Source organism: Erithacus rubecula (genome assembly GCF_903797595.1).
Source record: "Erithacus rubecula genome assembly, chromosome: 4".
NCBI lineage: Eukaryota > Metazoa > Chordata > Aves > Passeriformes > Muscicapidae > Erithacus > Erithacus rubecula.
The window spans coordinates 45846657-45859452 of NC_136686.1; the positions used below are offsets into that span (position 1 = coordinate 45846657).

Below are 12796 nucleotides of genomic sequence, written 5' to 3' on the forward strand. Positions count from 1 at the left end.
TGTGTGGACTTTTTTTTGCAAATACAAACATTCAGCCTATAAGTATGATCTCTGATTCTGAAATTTCAAATTTGAAAAAACCCTGTGGTTTAATAAACTCCCCAAGAAAAACAATGCTCAGAAAGGAGATCTAGTTTCTGCAAATATCTCCTGTAGTAGTTTTTCTGATTTGTCTGTGAAATGCTCTTCAACATCTGTGGAAGCTGGCAAGAATGAATCTATTCAAAGGTTTGAAAAGGGGGCAGTTCCTTTGGCTGGGATCCTGCTGGGCTGTTATGTCACCTCTCTCTTCCTGATCTGTAAAGCTGCTGGAGAGGTGTGAGAAGATGCAGGTGTTTCGTCATCCAGGAGCTTATGACCCTCAGCTGCACCTCTCCTCCTCAGAAATAAGTATTTGAGACACTGGGATAATGGCTTAAGACAGAGGTTACTGTGGTTGTTATCTTTCAGAAACACAGTAATATCCTCTCTCTGGCACCAAGGCAATGCACAAATTGTGGCACAGCTTTCCTGTTCACATACATAGCAGTGCAGATACTCCAACAAGTGCTCCTGAAGTGTTGAGCACTCTCCTGACTGCTGTTCTGAACAGTATTAATGGAAACAAGATGATTTAAGGAGGCTAAATTATATATGAGACTATGTGAATGTAATATAATACATTGGCACATGCTGCTGCAGAAGTTCAAGTTTAATTTTTGGTAATATTTTACTTTTTACAACAAACTTGTGTATATGATTCATTTTTTTAACGTTATTGTCTGCCAAAATTTGATATTAAAGAAAAGTTCAAAAGCATCCATCAGCCATTGAATAGAGGGTTTGTTTATTTTCTGTCATGCTTCTTTTTTCTGAAATGTATACTAAAATTGTTTTCTGTGGCCAAATATTACAAAGACCAGTGTTTATATTTATTATTAAAGAAGAGGGACACAGTTCTTTTAGCTGTTATTTCTGAAATGCCACATGATACACAGAGACTGGTGATCTGTTTAGTATGGATTCCCCACTATTATGAGTTTAAAGTGGTTCTATTTTAATATGAAAAAAATCAATCAGAAAAAAAATGTAATCCCATTTTTTACCTTGTTTTCTAAAGGCTGGAGTGCACAGTTCCTGCTGCAAAAAGTCCAGGTTTTAATATATCCAGTAGTGTTTCTGTTGGACATGGCAAAACACTGTTCAATACATTTTCATACGTGGTAAGCACTATGATTAAACTATTATAGTCAAAATCAGCTTCAATATTTACAGATAAGGACTCCTCAAGAGTCCAATCTAGCATGGCAAATTCTGTATTCATATTGGCTTTATTGTTACTTCATGGAAACGTTAATAAATGTTTTAAGACCTCCTCTTTCCATTTTGAAAATATTTTTATCATCCACTGGTTTTATTTTTACCTCCCCTCAGAATCCTGTAATAACAAGTATATCTCCCACCTATGGCCCCAAATCTGGAGGAACATTGCTGACTGTAGCTGGTAAATACCTAAACAGTGGGAAATCCATAAGAATTTTTGTTGGTGAGCAACCATGCACTTTGAAAAGGTAATGTACTGACTAAAACACAATGCCTTTAATACTGAAATGTCTTGATTAAAAGCCTTGGAGTTAAAAAAACCAAACCCAAACATTTGCTTTCCTCTCCTTGTGTCATGTATTGGGGAGTTTATGCAATAAGCAGTATCTATCCTGAGTTTAGGATACCTGAAAGATTTCTAGAAGGGATTGCAGTTCTCTGGAAGTCTTGTTTATTCTGTAATTCATTAACCTCATTAAAAGGTGGCATAGACAAATATCAAATCAGCTTCTAATGGACAAGAAACTGTTATTTCCCATTAATTTTGTCACCCTGATTCCCACACATTTAGCCCTCTCTCTCGTATTAGCAAGAGCTGCTGTTCAAGCAGCAGCTGCCAGTGAGCAGCCAGTGGGCACAAGTTACCATTGCCTTGTTGGGTGGAAACCTGGCCAGTGTGACAATGTCTGTCCCATGCAGAGGAGCACTATTTCTGCACTGCTATCAGTGAACAGCCTACAAAACACAGGCAGCATCAGTTTGGGACTTTTCCTGCTATCTAGAAAGTTGGTTGGGAGGTTTAAGCCAGAATTTCTTGTGGCTCTGTACTGGATCCAGTAGGAGCTCAGGCACAAATCTTTGATGTGTTCTGTGTGGAAATGCCTTCTATCACATCTGTATATCAATTGATATACCAAGCACAGATTCTCCATTATGGACAGAATTCTGAATTTGGTAGCCATTCTACCACAGCACAAGTCCTACTTGGTTCTGTGCTTAGGTACAGCAGGATGATTCCAGAATTGTCACCTTTGTGGACAAGAGCAAAATCAGGCCCAAGGTGTTCCAGAAACAAGATATCCAGCAATTCCTCTGAAATTTGAGCATCATCTAATGATTATGGAAAGTCATTGTGGTAAAACTTCACACTTGTGGAGATGTGGGGAAGCAGCAGCCTGTTAGTTAATGCAAGACTCAGAGTCAGGAGAGATGAAATTTATTATTTACTGCTAAATGATTTATTGTATGGTTTTGATCAAATCAGCCAAGTCTGACTAAATCAAGAAAAAGGATTTAGATATTCAAGTCTGATCACTAAAAAGATCTTCATCACTTCTGTTCCTTAACAGTTAGGGTTGCATTTCTTGGTGTTTTCATCTCAACTGGTCAGCTAATGGAGAAATATATAAACCTTTTGGGAATGATTTGTTTGAGACATCTGCTATAGGGGAGGGACAGCAGCCAGCTCAGATGCAGATGTTGCTGAGGTGGACCTCTAGGTATTGAACAATAGCTGAGACTTGCCCAGTAAGCATCTCCAGCACCCCTCTTTCTCACTAGCCAAGTTGCTTCTAGGCAGGTCTTAACCAATTTCTCAAGGTAGGTGTTTCTCCAGCTAAACAGGCAGCTTTCCCCAGCCCTGAGGGCAGCTAGAGCAAGGTTGTTTTTTTTCTTTAAGATAAGTGAAAAAGTTTCCAGATATAGATGAGTGAATCACTATCCCTTATGGTGAACCCTGCCTTTCTGGAACACTATAAATTATAGCAAATGTCCCTTTTATCTAATTTGGAGGCCATCTCTTACATTCTATGAGAACAACCTCACTTGGATGGCCCATGGATGTGCTTGGGGCCAAATCACAGGAACCAGCTGGTACAGTTACATTTGCTTCTCCAGTCAGTTGCCACTCATATCTGAGGTGCCCTCCTTCCTGTGGCCAAATTTCATGTGCTTCAAACTTCAGCATCCTCCTGCTGCCCACTCACCCACTGAGCTCAGTGTAGGAGGAAGAGAACTTCCACAGTCAAGCATGATAGCAAGGCAAGGGTGAATATCCCAGAGACTGCTGATGTGCTGAATTCAGCCAGCTCTTGAATTTTCTCCCTTTTCTTTCTCCTTTCCCTCTGCCTGCCCCTCAGCATCTGGTACATCCCACACAAGCACCTTTACTTGAGGCTTTTAAGACAAAGTCCTGTGGGTTTGAAGGAGGCTTTATCCTTTGGTTATAGCAGATCAAGTCATTCTCCTTAAACAAGGAATGTGCCTTTGTTTTCCAGGCTGGAAGCTGCTTTTGCAGGGTTCAGGGGCTCATGGGTTTGTCACCAGTACCAGGGCAACACCTTCCATTAGGCAAGGTGCAAGTCAACTTAATTAAGATCAATCTTGAGCCTAGCCATGCTGTTGCAATTTCTACCTTATGTCATGCTTGCTTGTTGCAATTTGATTATCCAATGGGAAAATCAATGACATTTTTTTAGAAACAGATCCTTAGGCAATGTTGGGGCTCAGTAAAGGACAGTGTTTTAAGCCAAGTACATGTTTTATAAGGGTGACAAGCAATCTGTTTTCAGTCCTCCCAGCATTTCAGCAAGCACTGTGGAGTGCTACACTCCAGCACAGCAAATTCCCCAGGAATGTCGTGTGAGAATGGAAATCGATGAAGCTATTCGAGACACAAGCAGACCTTTCACATACAGAGAGGACCCAGTTGTTTTAAGCATTCATCCAGCCAAATCTTTTCTTAGGTGAGTAAAATTCTGTTACAGAAATAAGAAAAGCAACAAATGAAGAAAGAACTGCTATGCTGCTCAGCAATCTATCAAAAGAAATTGCATTTTTATCTCTATCTTCCGTGCCAATTGTTTCTATTATGGTGCAGTTGCAGAGGGCAAATCATTTCCTTTCAGAGGTGAAGGAGAAGGGGGAAGGGTGCCTCTTTTCTCTTTGTGATTTCATCCTAGCTGCTGCTGAGCCTACCTGTGATGTCCTGCTGAGATACCCACAGCACAGCTAAGTGTGTCTCCTATACTGTGTCTGGACATTACACTGATTGCTGAGGAAAATCATTTAATGTGACAAGTCAGCAGGCTCAGGAGAGCAAATGGATTTTAAAATGGTCTAAATACAGTGCTATATAAATATTATGAATATATATATATGGTAGTATGTGTGTGTTTTCAAGTGACATATTTATAGTCTCAGTAGCTCTAATCCAAGCCATCTTTGCCAAAAAAATGACAGCAGTAAAAAAGCACCTTTTTCAGCACCACTGAAAGCAATAGGTGAAATAAGTTAGTTAGCAAATGCTAAATACAAAAAAGCCACCTCTTTTAAAACGTACTCATTTGTTTTTTACCCTGGCTTATCACAGTTTTAAAAATTAGTTTTATTTTCTCTTTTTGATTCATTGTTATAGTAAATGTAAAATCTGTTCCCCAGAAAAATGGTCTCACTGCTCAAAGCTATATATTTGCATTTACCACTATATCCCTAATTCTGGTTTTATGTTATCATTTACTCTAAAATAGAATTTCTAATTAACATTATATTAGCTATTTATCCTACTTATCTTCTCTTTTTGTTTTCTTCTCTTGCTAAATTTTCCTAGTGGTGGAAGTACAATCACAGCTCATGGAATCAACTTGAACTCAGTGTGCTTTCCTCAGATGGTGATTACTGTACCTAAACTAGGAATGAACTTCTCTGTGGTGAGTCATTCTTAGAGAAGACAATCTGTTATCTTTTCATCTGGGTGTGGTGAATGGTTGTGAATTTTCAGTCAAAATACTTTGATTTTTGCCTTGAAACTTTGGTGCTTCCACTGATATTTTGGTGTTTTCTGCAAAGACTCTTTTCACTATATAGGCAAAATTCAATACAAATTTGAAATCAGGCTAAGGATTAAACAACTGTTTCCAAGAAACCTTTTCCAAAGAAATAAAGCTAGTACGGTATCTGTCAAGAAGACTTTTATATTTCAATTTAAAAATACAAATTCAGTGACTAAACACCGAGCAATGCAAGATAGATATGTCAGATCACATTACAAGTTCAAGCACTACTGTGATACTGAAGTGGTGAATGTGGATATATATCAAAAGAAGAGGAAGAGTAAATACATAAAATCAAAAGTAACTATTATTTTTAAGAATTTCTGATTGCCAAAATCCCTCCTGTGAAATTCTGTCCTAACTTCGGTAAATTCAGCAACTAAGTTTAAAGATGGGTTTGGGCTCTTCCAATTGGGTACCTCTACTTAAACAGCAGGTCAGTCAGAGATGTAAGTCTTCTTTTTTTGTTCCTGAGTTGAAACTGCACAGTGTCCAAATCTAGACACAGATATGACCCTATGATCTGCTTTAATTCTTACAAGGCAAAGATGGCATTTGTTGCCTGGTTTTACTGAAAGTGCCTTCTGTAAGCTTTTGTCTACACATTTGTGTTGTACCTCCATTTTCTTATCCTGTAAGGTTTGTTTAGTCTAACTGAAGCTAAATTGACCTACACTCTTTATGACATGCTACTTACTGTTCATATACTCAGCTTATTTCTAATGATCATCATACAGTGTTTCCTGAATTGAATTCTAACTATTAGACCTAGGTTTGCTCAGTGCATTTTAAATGGTATGTCTGCAAATTTGCAGTCTTTTATAGCTTCAAGGTCATCATATTCTTCATGATCCTAATTTGTATAATATTATGAGTGTCAGGACCTGAATTTCTGCAGCATGTAGTCGTGGCTTGTAATTTAATGGGTTCAGATTGTACTCTAAAAATCAGTTCCTTTCCAATGAAACACAGTGTTAAGTGTTATCAAAAAGTCACTTTACCCATCAGTCAGAAAATAAAACATTGCCGTGAAACCTTCCAAACCCAAAATTTATTAGATTTTGAGTAATGTGAGCATAAATATTTCTGAAAACAAAGCATTTTGAGGGAAAAGATCATTGCTGAAATCAGGTCTTGAGATTTTGCTTTTGTTAGCTTTTTCTGTTCCCCTGTGGGAATCTGCAATACTGCTTCTCTTCAGGTCCTGATTCTACATACCTTGTCAAATACTTAGGACTTTTTGGAATCTGAACAGATTTTAAAGATACGAAGTTTTAAAGAAAATCCACTGTCCAAAAGTGACTGGCAACTCCAGGCAATAAACACCATAGAATTTACTCTATTCCCCCAAATATTGGGAAGCAACTTTGCCTTTGAGCACTGTTTTGTTTTCATCCTGCCTCCAAGCTGCTCTTGAAAAAAGACATGGACGTAGTCAGTCAGAATTATCTTCTTTATTCTTTTCCTTTTCATACCTTGCAGCGTGTTTGACGTTTGCCAACAAATAAATCTCCTGCCACTGCCAATCTCTAAGAAATTGCCCCAGTGTATGAGCAGCTGTACACAATTTCATTCTCCCTGCACAAAAGGTGGAATATAACCTCAAATGGATTATAATCCAGAGTGTTTTGTACTTTGACATTGCCCAAGCAATATGTTTTTGCTCTACTAAAATTAAAGGTTTCTGGCACTCAGTCACCTTCCCTACCTCTGTGGCAGCCATTTGTTCTGCCACTATTCCCAAGCATATTTCTAAAGGAATAGTATTAATTCTCAGGTAGAAAGGGAACATTTAGAAGGACCAGAAAATGATTGTACTGTGTAACTGAGGAAATTTCTGGTGGAGGATGCCTATGGCTGTACTCTTACCCATCCTGCACTGGAAGTTCTGGACTCTCTGTGTGAGGGATATACCAAAAAACCCCAACATTTCATCCAGTCATTACAAAAATAAACAATGAGGAACTGTTTCCAGCAGATATCCAGACCACCCATCCCATTTATAAAGGAGAAGACAGATTGTTGTCCTGAACAGACCAAAGAAGTGCTCAAGAAGTGCTATAACTGAGGATACATGTCTTTTTCTCCTTTACTTTGGGATAGGATAGCTAAATGAGTCATTTTTTTTAATTGCTCTTTAAGCCCTTTTTCTTCCCAGTTTTCTCTCACTAGCCTCCTCCAGAAAGCTGCTTTTGTCAGCATTCAGAAACTCTGGCTCTTGGGAAAACCAAAGCCAGCACTGAAACACATCCCAAAGCATCAAAGGAAAGTACAGCTGGGAGGGACCACAACAGCCCAGCATGGCCCACTTCCCTGTGCCAGGGGCAAATGTACCCACACCACTGCCTAACAGATACTTGTTTAGACTGTTATTAAAGCTCCTTGTGAAAGAAATTTCACAATCGTGCTTAAACAAGCTTTAGAGAGAGCTGCTCTACCTGCTTACCTAGTGGTTTGGAAAGACTTCTTTCTAATAATTAACCCAAATCCTGTGGCTAATTACCTATCTTCTTGTTTAACCCTCTGTGGATACAAGCAACAGATTATTAATCTCTCCTGCTAATTTTATATATTTGCACTAAATTATGATTCAGCCTTTCTCTTTCCCAGTTAAAGTAACCAAACCACTCCAAATTCTCCTGATAAATGTTGTTTCCTAGAGTTCTTCTCATTCTTTCCCCCACCTCCCAGATCCTTTTCCATTTGCCTAAAACTGGTGGTTCCCAGTTTAAAACAGGTCTCACCTCTTCCTGTCAGCTCTCTGTCCTCAGCTTTAATTGTGGCCTAGAGTCCTGATGGAGTCACAAAGTAGGTGGAGGGTCATTTCTGTAAACAGCAGGTGCTGTTGGGGATGCTCTGCACCCCAAAGTCTCAGGGAGCAGAGCCAGTAGACAAGCACTGGGACATTTGCTTTTCTGTGCCTCTTTCCATCCTGGTGTTAGAGGAGAGTGGTACAACTGATACAAAAGTTTTTTTCTGGAAGAGCTTCCTTTAAGAAGTGCAGTTTCACTGAGACTGAAAAGTTTTGGGTGCAATGTGTCATCCCCCTGTAGAAGAAACAGTTGAGTTGAGCTTTTCAGCTTAGTTCTTTCAGCTTGGTTCTCTAAAAAGTTCTTCTATAGAGCAAAAAATGCCTTGTTTCCATTTTACAGTATTCTTTTAATATTTATTTACATTTTCTTAAAATTGTTCAGTACTGTATTCACACTAGTTGTGTTTATATTACATTTTGTGTTAGCACTGTCAAAATAATGCATTTTTCCTTCTCTGAATTTATTTCAATGAACAAAAAATGTATTGAACCATATGCTTCAATAATTGCAATGTGTTTCTTTATAATTTCTATTTCATGAGTTTTTTTGATCATTTGTTCTGACTAGGGAAAAAAAGTAGGAATTTAGGCAGTGCTGCACAAATTCCCCAGAGCTCTAGAGAATGCATAAGAATACAGAAATCTTCTCACTTCTCTCCACATGTCCAGTTCCTGTGTGAGGTACATAGGCAGGGAAGCAGCTCATTCCCTCTTTTTGTTGTCCCTGTAAAAAAATCCTAAGCACAGTTTGGAATGGTGTTTGATCAGGAACCTGTGCTGTAAGTCATGCTAGTTGATCCTTCTGCTTCTGAAGCACTTGGGAATACTTTTTGGTTTTGAGAGCCTGTAGTTTGCATTGTTTCCCCCAAAGTGAACAAGTCATTTGGGGATCCTTTCTTGTAGCATTTTCAATATTTCATCTATTAACTAGTTTGCATATATATTCCTACTGCCTAATCTCTTCTAACAATGAATATCCCAAGATATGCAAGGCAGCAAAACTCAGGAGCAGCATTTTTTAGTACATGACCTTCAACAACTGACCCTGTAGCTATGCAAGATCTTCTCTTTCCATACACTTTTAATTATCTCTTCAGTAAGCAGTCTTTTGAATGTTCTTCAGCATTCTGTAATTTCTCCCTGCCAGGTGCCATTTCCTGCTGTTATACAGGATAATTTTAAAGTACTCTAGAGTTTGTTCAATGCTTACAAGTCTGTAAGCAACCCATTCATCAAGATGCCTAGAATTCAGCAGTGAGTGTCTACCTTAGATGTATTAAATAATGATAAAACAAGTTCCCTGTAAAGTGTGGCTAGTGAGTGTGTGATTATTGAAAATACTAATGATTCCCTACCCAAAGACACCTAGGCTTGGATCCTCTGTCTGTCTTGACTCCATGGCACAAAGCCCAGTGAAGAGTTCCCCCACAAAGTGGAAAATTCGTCTTTCTTTCTGTGCCAAATCTGTATCTCACACACATCTCCTGCCAAGGAGAGGGATGTCAGGGAAATCCCACTGTGTGAAATCACCAGGGTGCCAGGGATGCAGTGCTACAAGGTGCATTGACCATCCCAATCCCATTTGGACTCCCAGTCAGCACTGATCATCTTGTGCCAAGGGCTGGCTCTCAGACCCCAGAGCAAGAGAGGTTTGACTCTGCATTCCCGTCCAATGATCTGATGGACTAGAAGTATCATCTTCCATCCTTCATCCAAGAAGAAGACTTAAATAAAAAGGCTATCAGTCCATCAAAATGGCAGCAAAAGGCAATGAATTGTCAGAAAAAACCCTCAGGGTAGGCTGCTTGAGTGTCACTGCTTTACACAGAAAAGTTTTCTGAATGGGCTGCTCTTCATGTTGGACCTGTATTTTCTTCTTTTCTATTAAGAAATCATCATTTGGCAAAGACAGTTTGGGAGTCTCTAGGTCTGTCTTTAACTTCGTTCATCTTTCATTCTTTACTGGAACTCCAAAAGTTTACTTTTTATGAAGGAACAAATTGGCCCTTTTCTGCTTTCTGACAGCTGCAGATTCTGTAATACACATCCAGCTGCCCCTCTCTAATCTGGGTCAGCTGCTGGGAGACCTCTGGAACCTTGAGATCCTCCCTCATACTTTTCCTGTTGTTCTATCAGATGAAAAAAATTGAATTGAGCTCTAAATTTCAGGTTCTGTAGGTCAGGTTTGAATTAATTGCCTCAAGGGTCATATTTTACAAATGGAACAAGAATACATACCTTAAGTGATGAGTCATATGCATTGTGCAATGGATTATTATTCCCTTTGGGGTATAGCATTTACTTATGCTTGTGAAATGCTCCATAATTTTTGTATTCTTTTTCCTCTTTGTCGTCAGATGCAGATTATAGTCACAAGAAAAATGTAGGCTTAGCTTTTAAAGTGAATGTACTTTTAAGTTTAATTAAATAAAAGTTAAAGGTGCTGGGTGATAGGCAGTATCTTAATTGAGAAGGCAATAGATTGAATTAGGGAGGTTTTCTTGGAGATCCTCAATCCAATATTTCTTGAAAACTAAACCATCATATTCTTCAATTGTTAAAACCAATTTCAAGGTAAAAATGTCATGTCAAATCATGTACCAATAAGGGCATTGCAAATGAGATTTTTCTTGACCTTACCAATCAGTCACATTGCATCGCCTCCAAAGAGTATTATTAGATTTTTATCATTTTCTGAAAGCTTCTGCTTCAGAGACCAGCCTGATGAAGTAAAGTATCTGATTCTAATAGATAGCCACAAACAAAGTTATGAATACCACTGCTATTCATTTAATGGACATCACTACTCTACAGTAGATAAAGAGTCTAATGAATTTACATTAATCAAATAAATATAATGATTACTTGGGACATATTTGAGTTTATAATTATATATATTTTAGTAATCCTTTTTAAGAATCGACACAATATGATAGATATCTTAAAGAATATTCATATATCACAGAACAGTATGACTTGAGCATGCATTATACTAATGATGCATCTTATTATTTCCATACTAATTGAAATTAATTTCTAGATCTGTGTGATAGAGCAAAGCCTGAGATATGATCAGTGGCATATAACAAGGTATTCAGATAACAGTCTGATGCTGTAAGCAAGTGGAGCAAAGATCTTCTTGTCTTGTGTCCCACAGTTTACATGGGGGTTACAAAAATATTTCTGATTTTCTGCTAGGAATATATATGGGCTGTTGGATACACAGGTGCAATGCCATTAGCGTCACATACAGCTCCACCAAGTTATTTAACTGAGTGCATAACTCACAGCTCACAGACACTTAGGAGCTCTAAACTGTAATGCTCAGTGTTGAAAATGTTTCCCTTGGCAGATTCAAGATTTCACAATATTATTCACAGAAACATGAATTGCTATGGTGATAACAGAAAGCCCTGATTTGCAGATAGCTAATTTAATCCCACTTTTCAAGCTAATGTGGGTATATAGCTGGTACAGCCTGAGTGGTTATGTCACTGATTTGAAACAGCAAAATTACATTGCATTAATTTAAACTAATTTCAAAGCTCCTTCAGGCAGCATTTGATAATGAGAACAACTTTATTTTGAAAAACTAAACAGAAAAATATATATTTTGGCCTTCTCTGGATGCACAAAGGTATTCAAGAGCATTGTTGATCTTCCAAGGAAATCTCCTGTGGAAGAAATGTAAGATTTATAATGATGAGGAGCTTAGCCCCATTCTTTCTGGGACACTTGTCAGATACGCTCTTTAATACTTTTTTAAAAAATTAAAAGTTTGCTCTGCTCTCAGGGCACAGTCCACAAAGGACTACTTTCAGCAGGTTTGTAGAGTTGGAAGAGAAATACTTTTGTGAGCTGAAGCAGCTGTGTTTGTGCCAGAAGTCCTTCATCCGTGTGGCTGGCAGGCGCAGGGCGGGAGTCGATGGTGCAGTGTCGAACGAGGCGCTCGCCGTGTGCGCGGTGCGGTCCAGCACTGCGCCTCCCTCTGGGGTTTGGAAATGTGCTATGGTGAGAGAAGTACTCCTGTAGAAACCTTCACAGTCTAGACAAAGTTGACATTCTAGAGCACCGTTAATCTAATTAAAGATTAGATTGTTGTCTAAAGTGGATGAGAAGAAACCCACCTGAGATGAGCTGTTGTCCCTCTGTCAGCGGCAAAGGCAGTTCAGACCAGTCCTGCATTTTGTACTGGGTCACATCCCCACAGCACAGAGCATCCTCTGGAAGGTCTTCTGATCATGGGGTGCACTAGCAGCTTTCCCCAGTGCAGGCTGTCATGAGGAATAGTGGCAGAGTGAGGGTTCATGCCTGTTGTCAGGCAAACATCTTGTCCCTGCTGGTCTGAGATACAGCACAAAGCCTGTCCGACAGTCAGCACTCTCAGCAGGAGCTCGCATGTCTGCATGCCTAGGCACCAAGTGCCACACATCTAGGGCCTTAAATACACATATTTAGAGAGAAGATACATTTTGCTAGCTTTTGTGGCCCAGAATCCACAGTGGCTTTGGCTCTAAAGCCCTTTCTCACAGAGTCCTTTCTGGAAACACAAACTTAGCTATGCTGTGGGTAAACAGTGCTTTACTTCTGTTTTCTACTGTTACAGTTAGCATTGTTGACTTTTACCTTGTCCTCTGGTCCCTTACTATTGCTTTGGCAGTGAAAAAGAAAGAGAAATCCATGTTGCAGTCACTGTGACAGTCTGGGTAAGCTGAGCTATGACTGCTTAGCACACCAGGCTAGCCTCCTGATGGTCCTTGGCTTTGGAAATCATTTTCCATTAATTATCTGCAAAATATTTACTTTAAAAGTGCTGTGAACAATCAAGCCAGGAAGCTTGTTTACTTGAACA

The 12796-nt window shown here is 39.0% G+C and overlaps 1 protein-coding gene across 1 annotated transcript in view; it reads left to right on the top strand.

Moving 5' to 3' along the window:
* Window positions 1-12796, top strand: part of MET (MET proto-oncogene, receptor tyrosine kinase) — an 89116-nt gene that overhangs the window by 51619 nt on the left and 24701 nt on the right. Inside the window, exons 7-10 of the mRNA XM_079304704.1 lie at window positions 1100-1202; window positions 1414-1550; window positions 3873-4046; window positions 4910-5009. Of these exons, the coding sequence (XP_079160830.1) occupies window positions 1100-1202; window positions 1414-1550; window positions 3873-4046; window positions 4910-5009 (514 nt within the window). The remainder of the gene's footprint in view (window positions 1-1099; window positions 1203-1413; window positions 1551-3872; window positions 4047-4909; window positions 5010-12796) is intronic.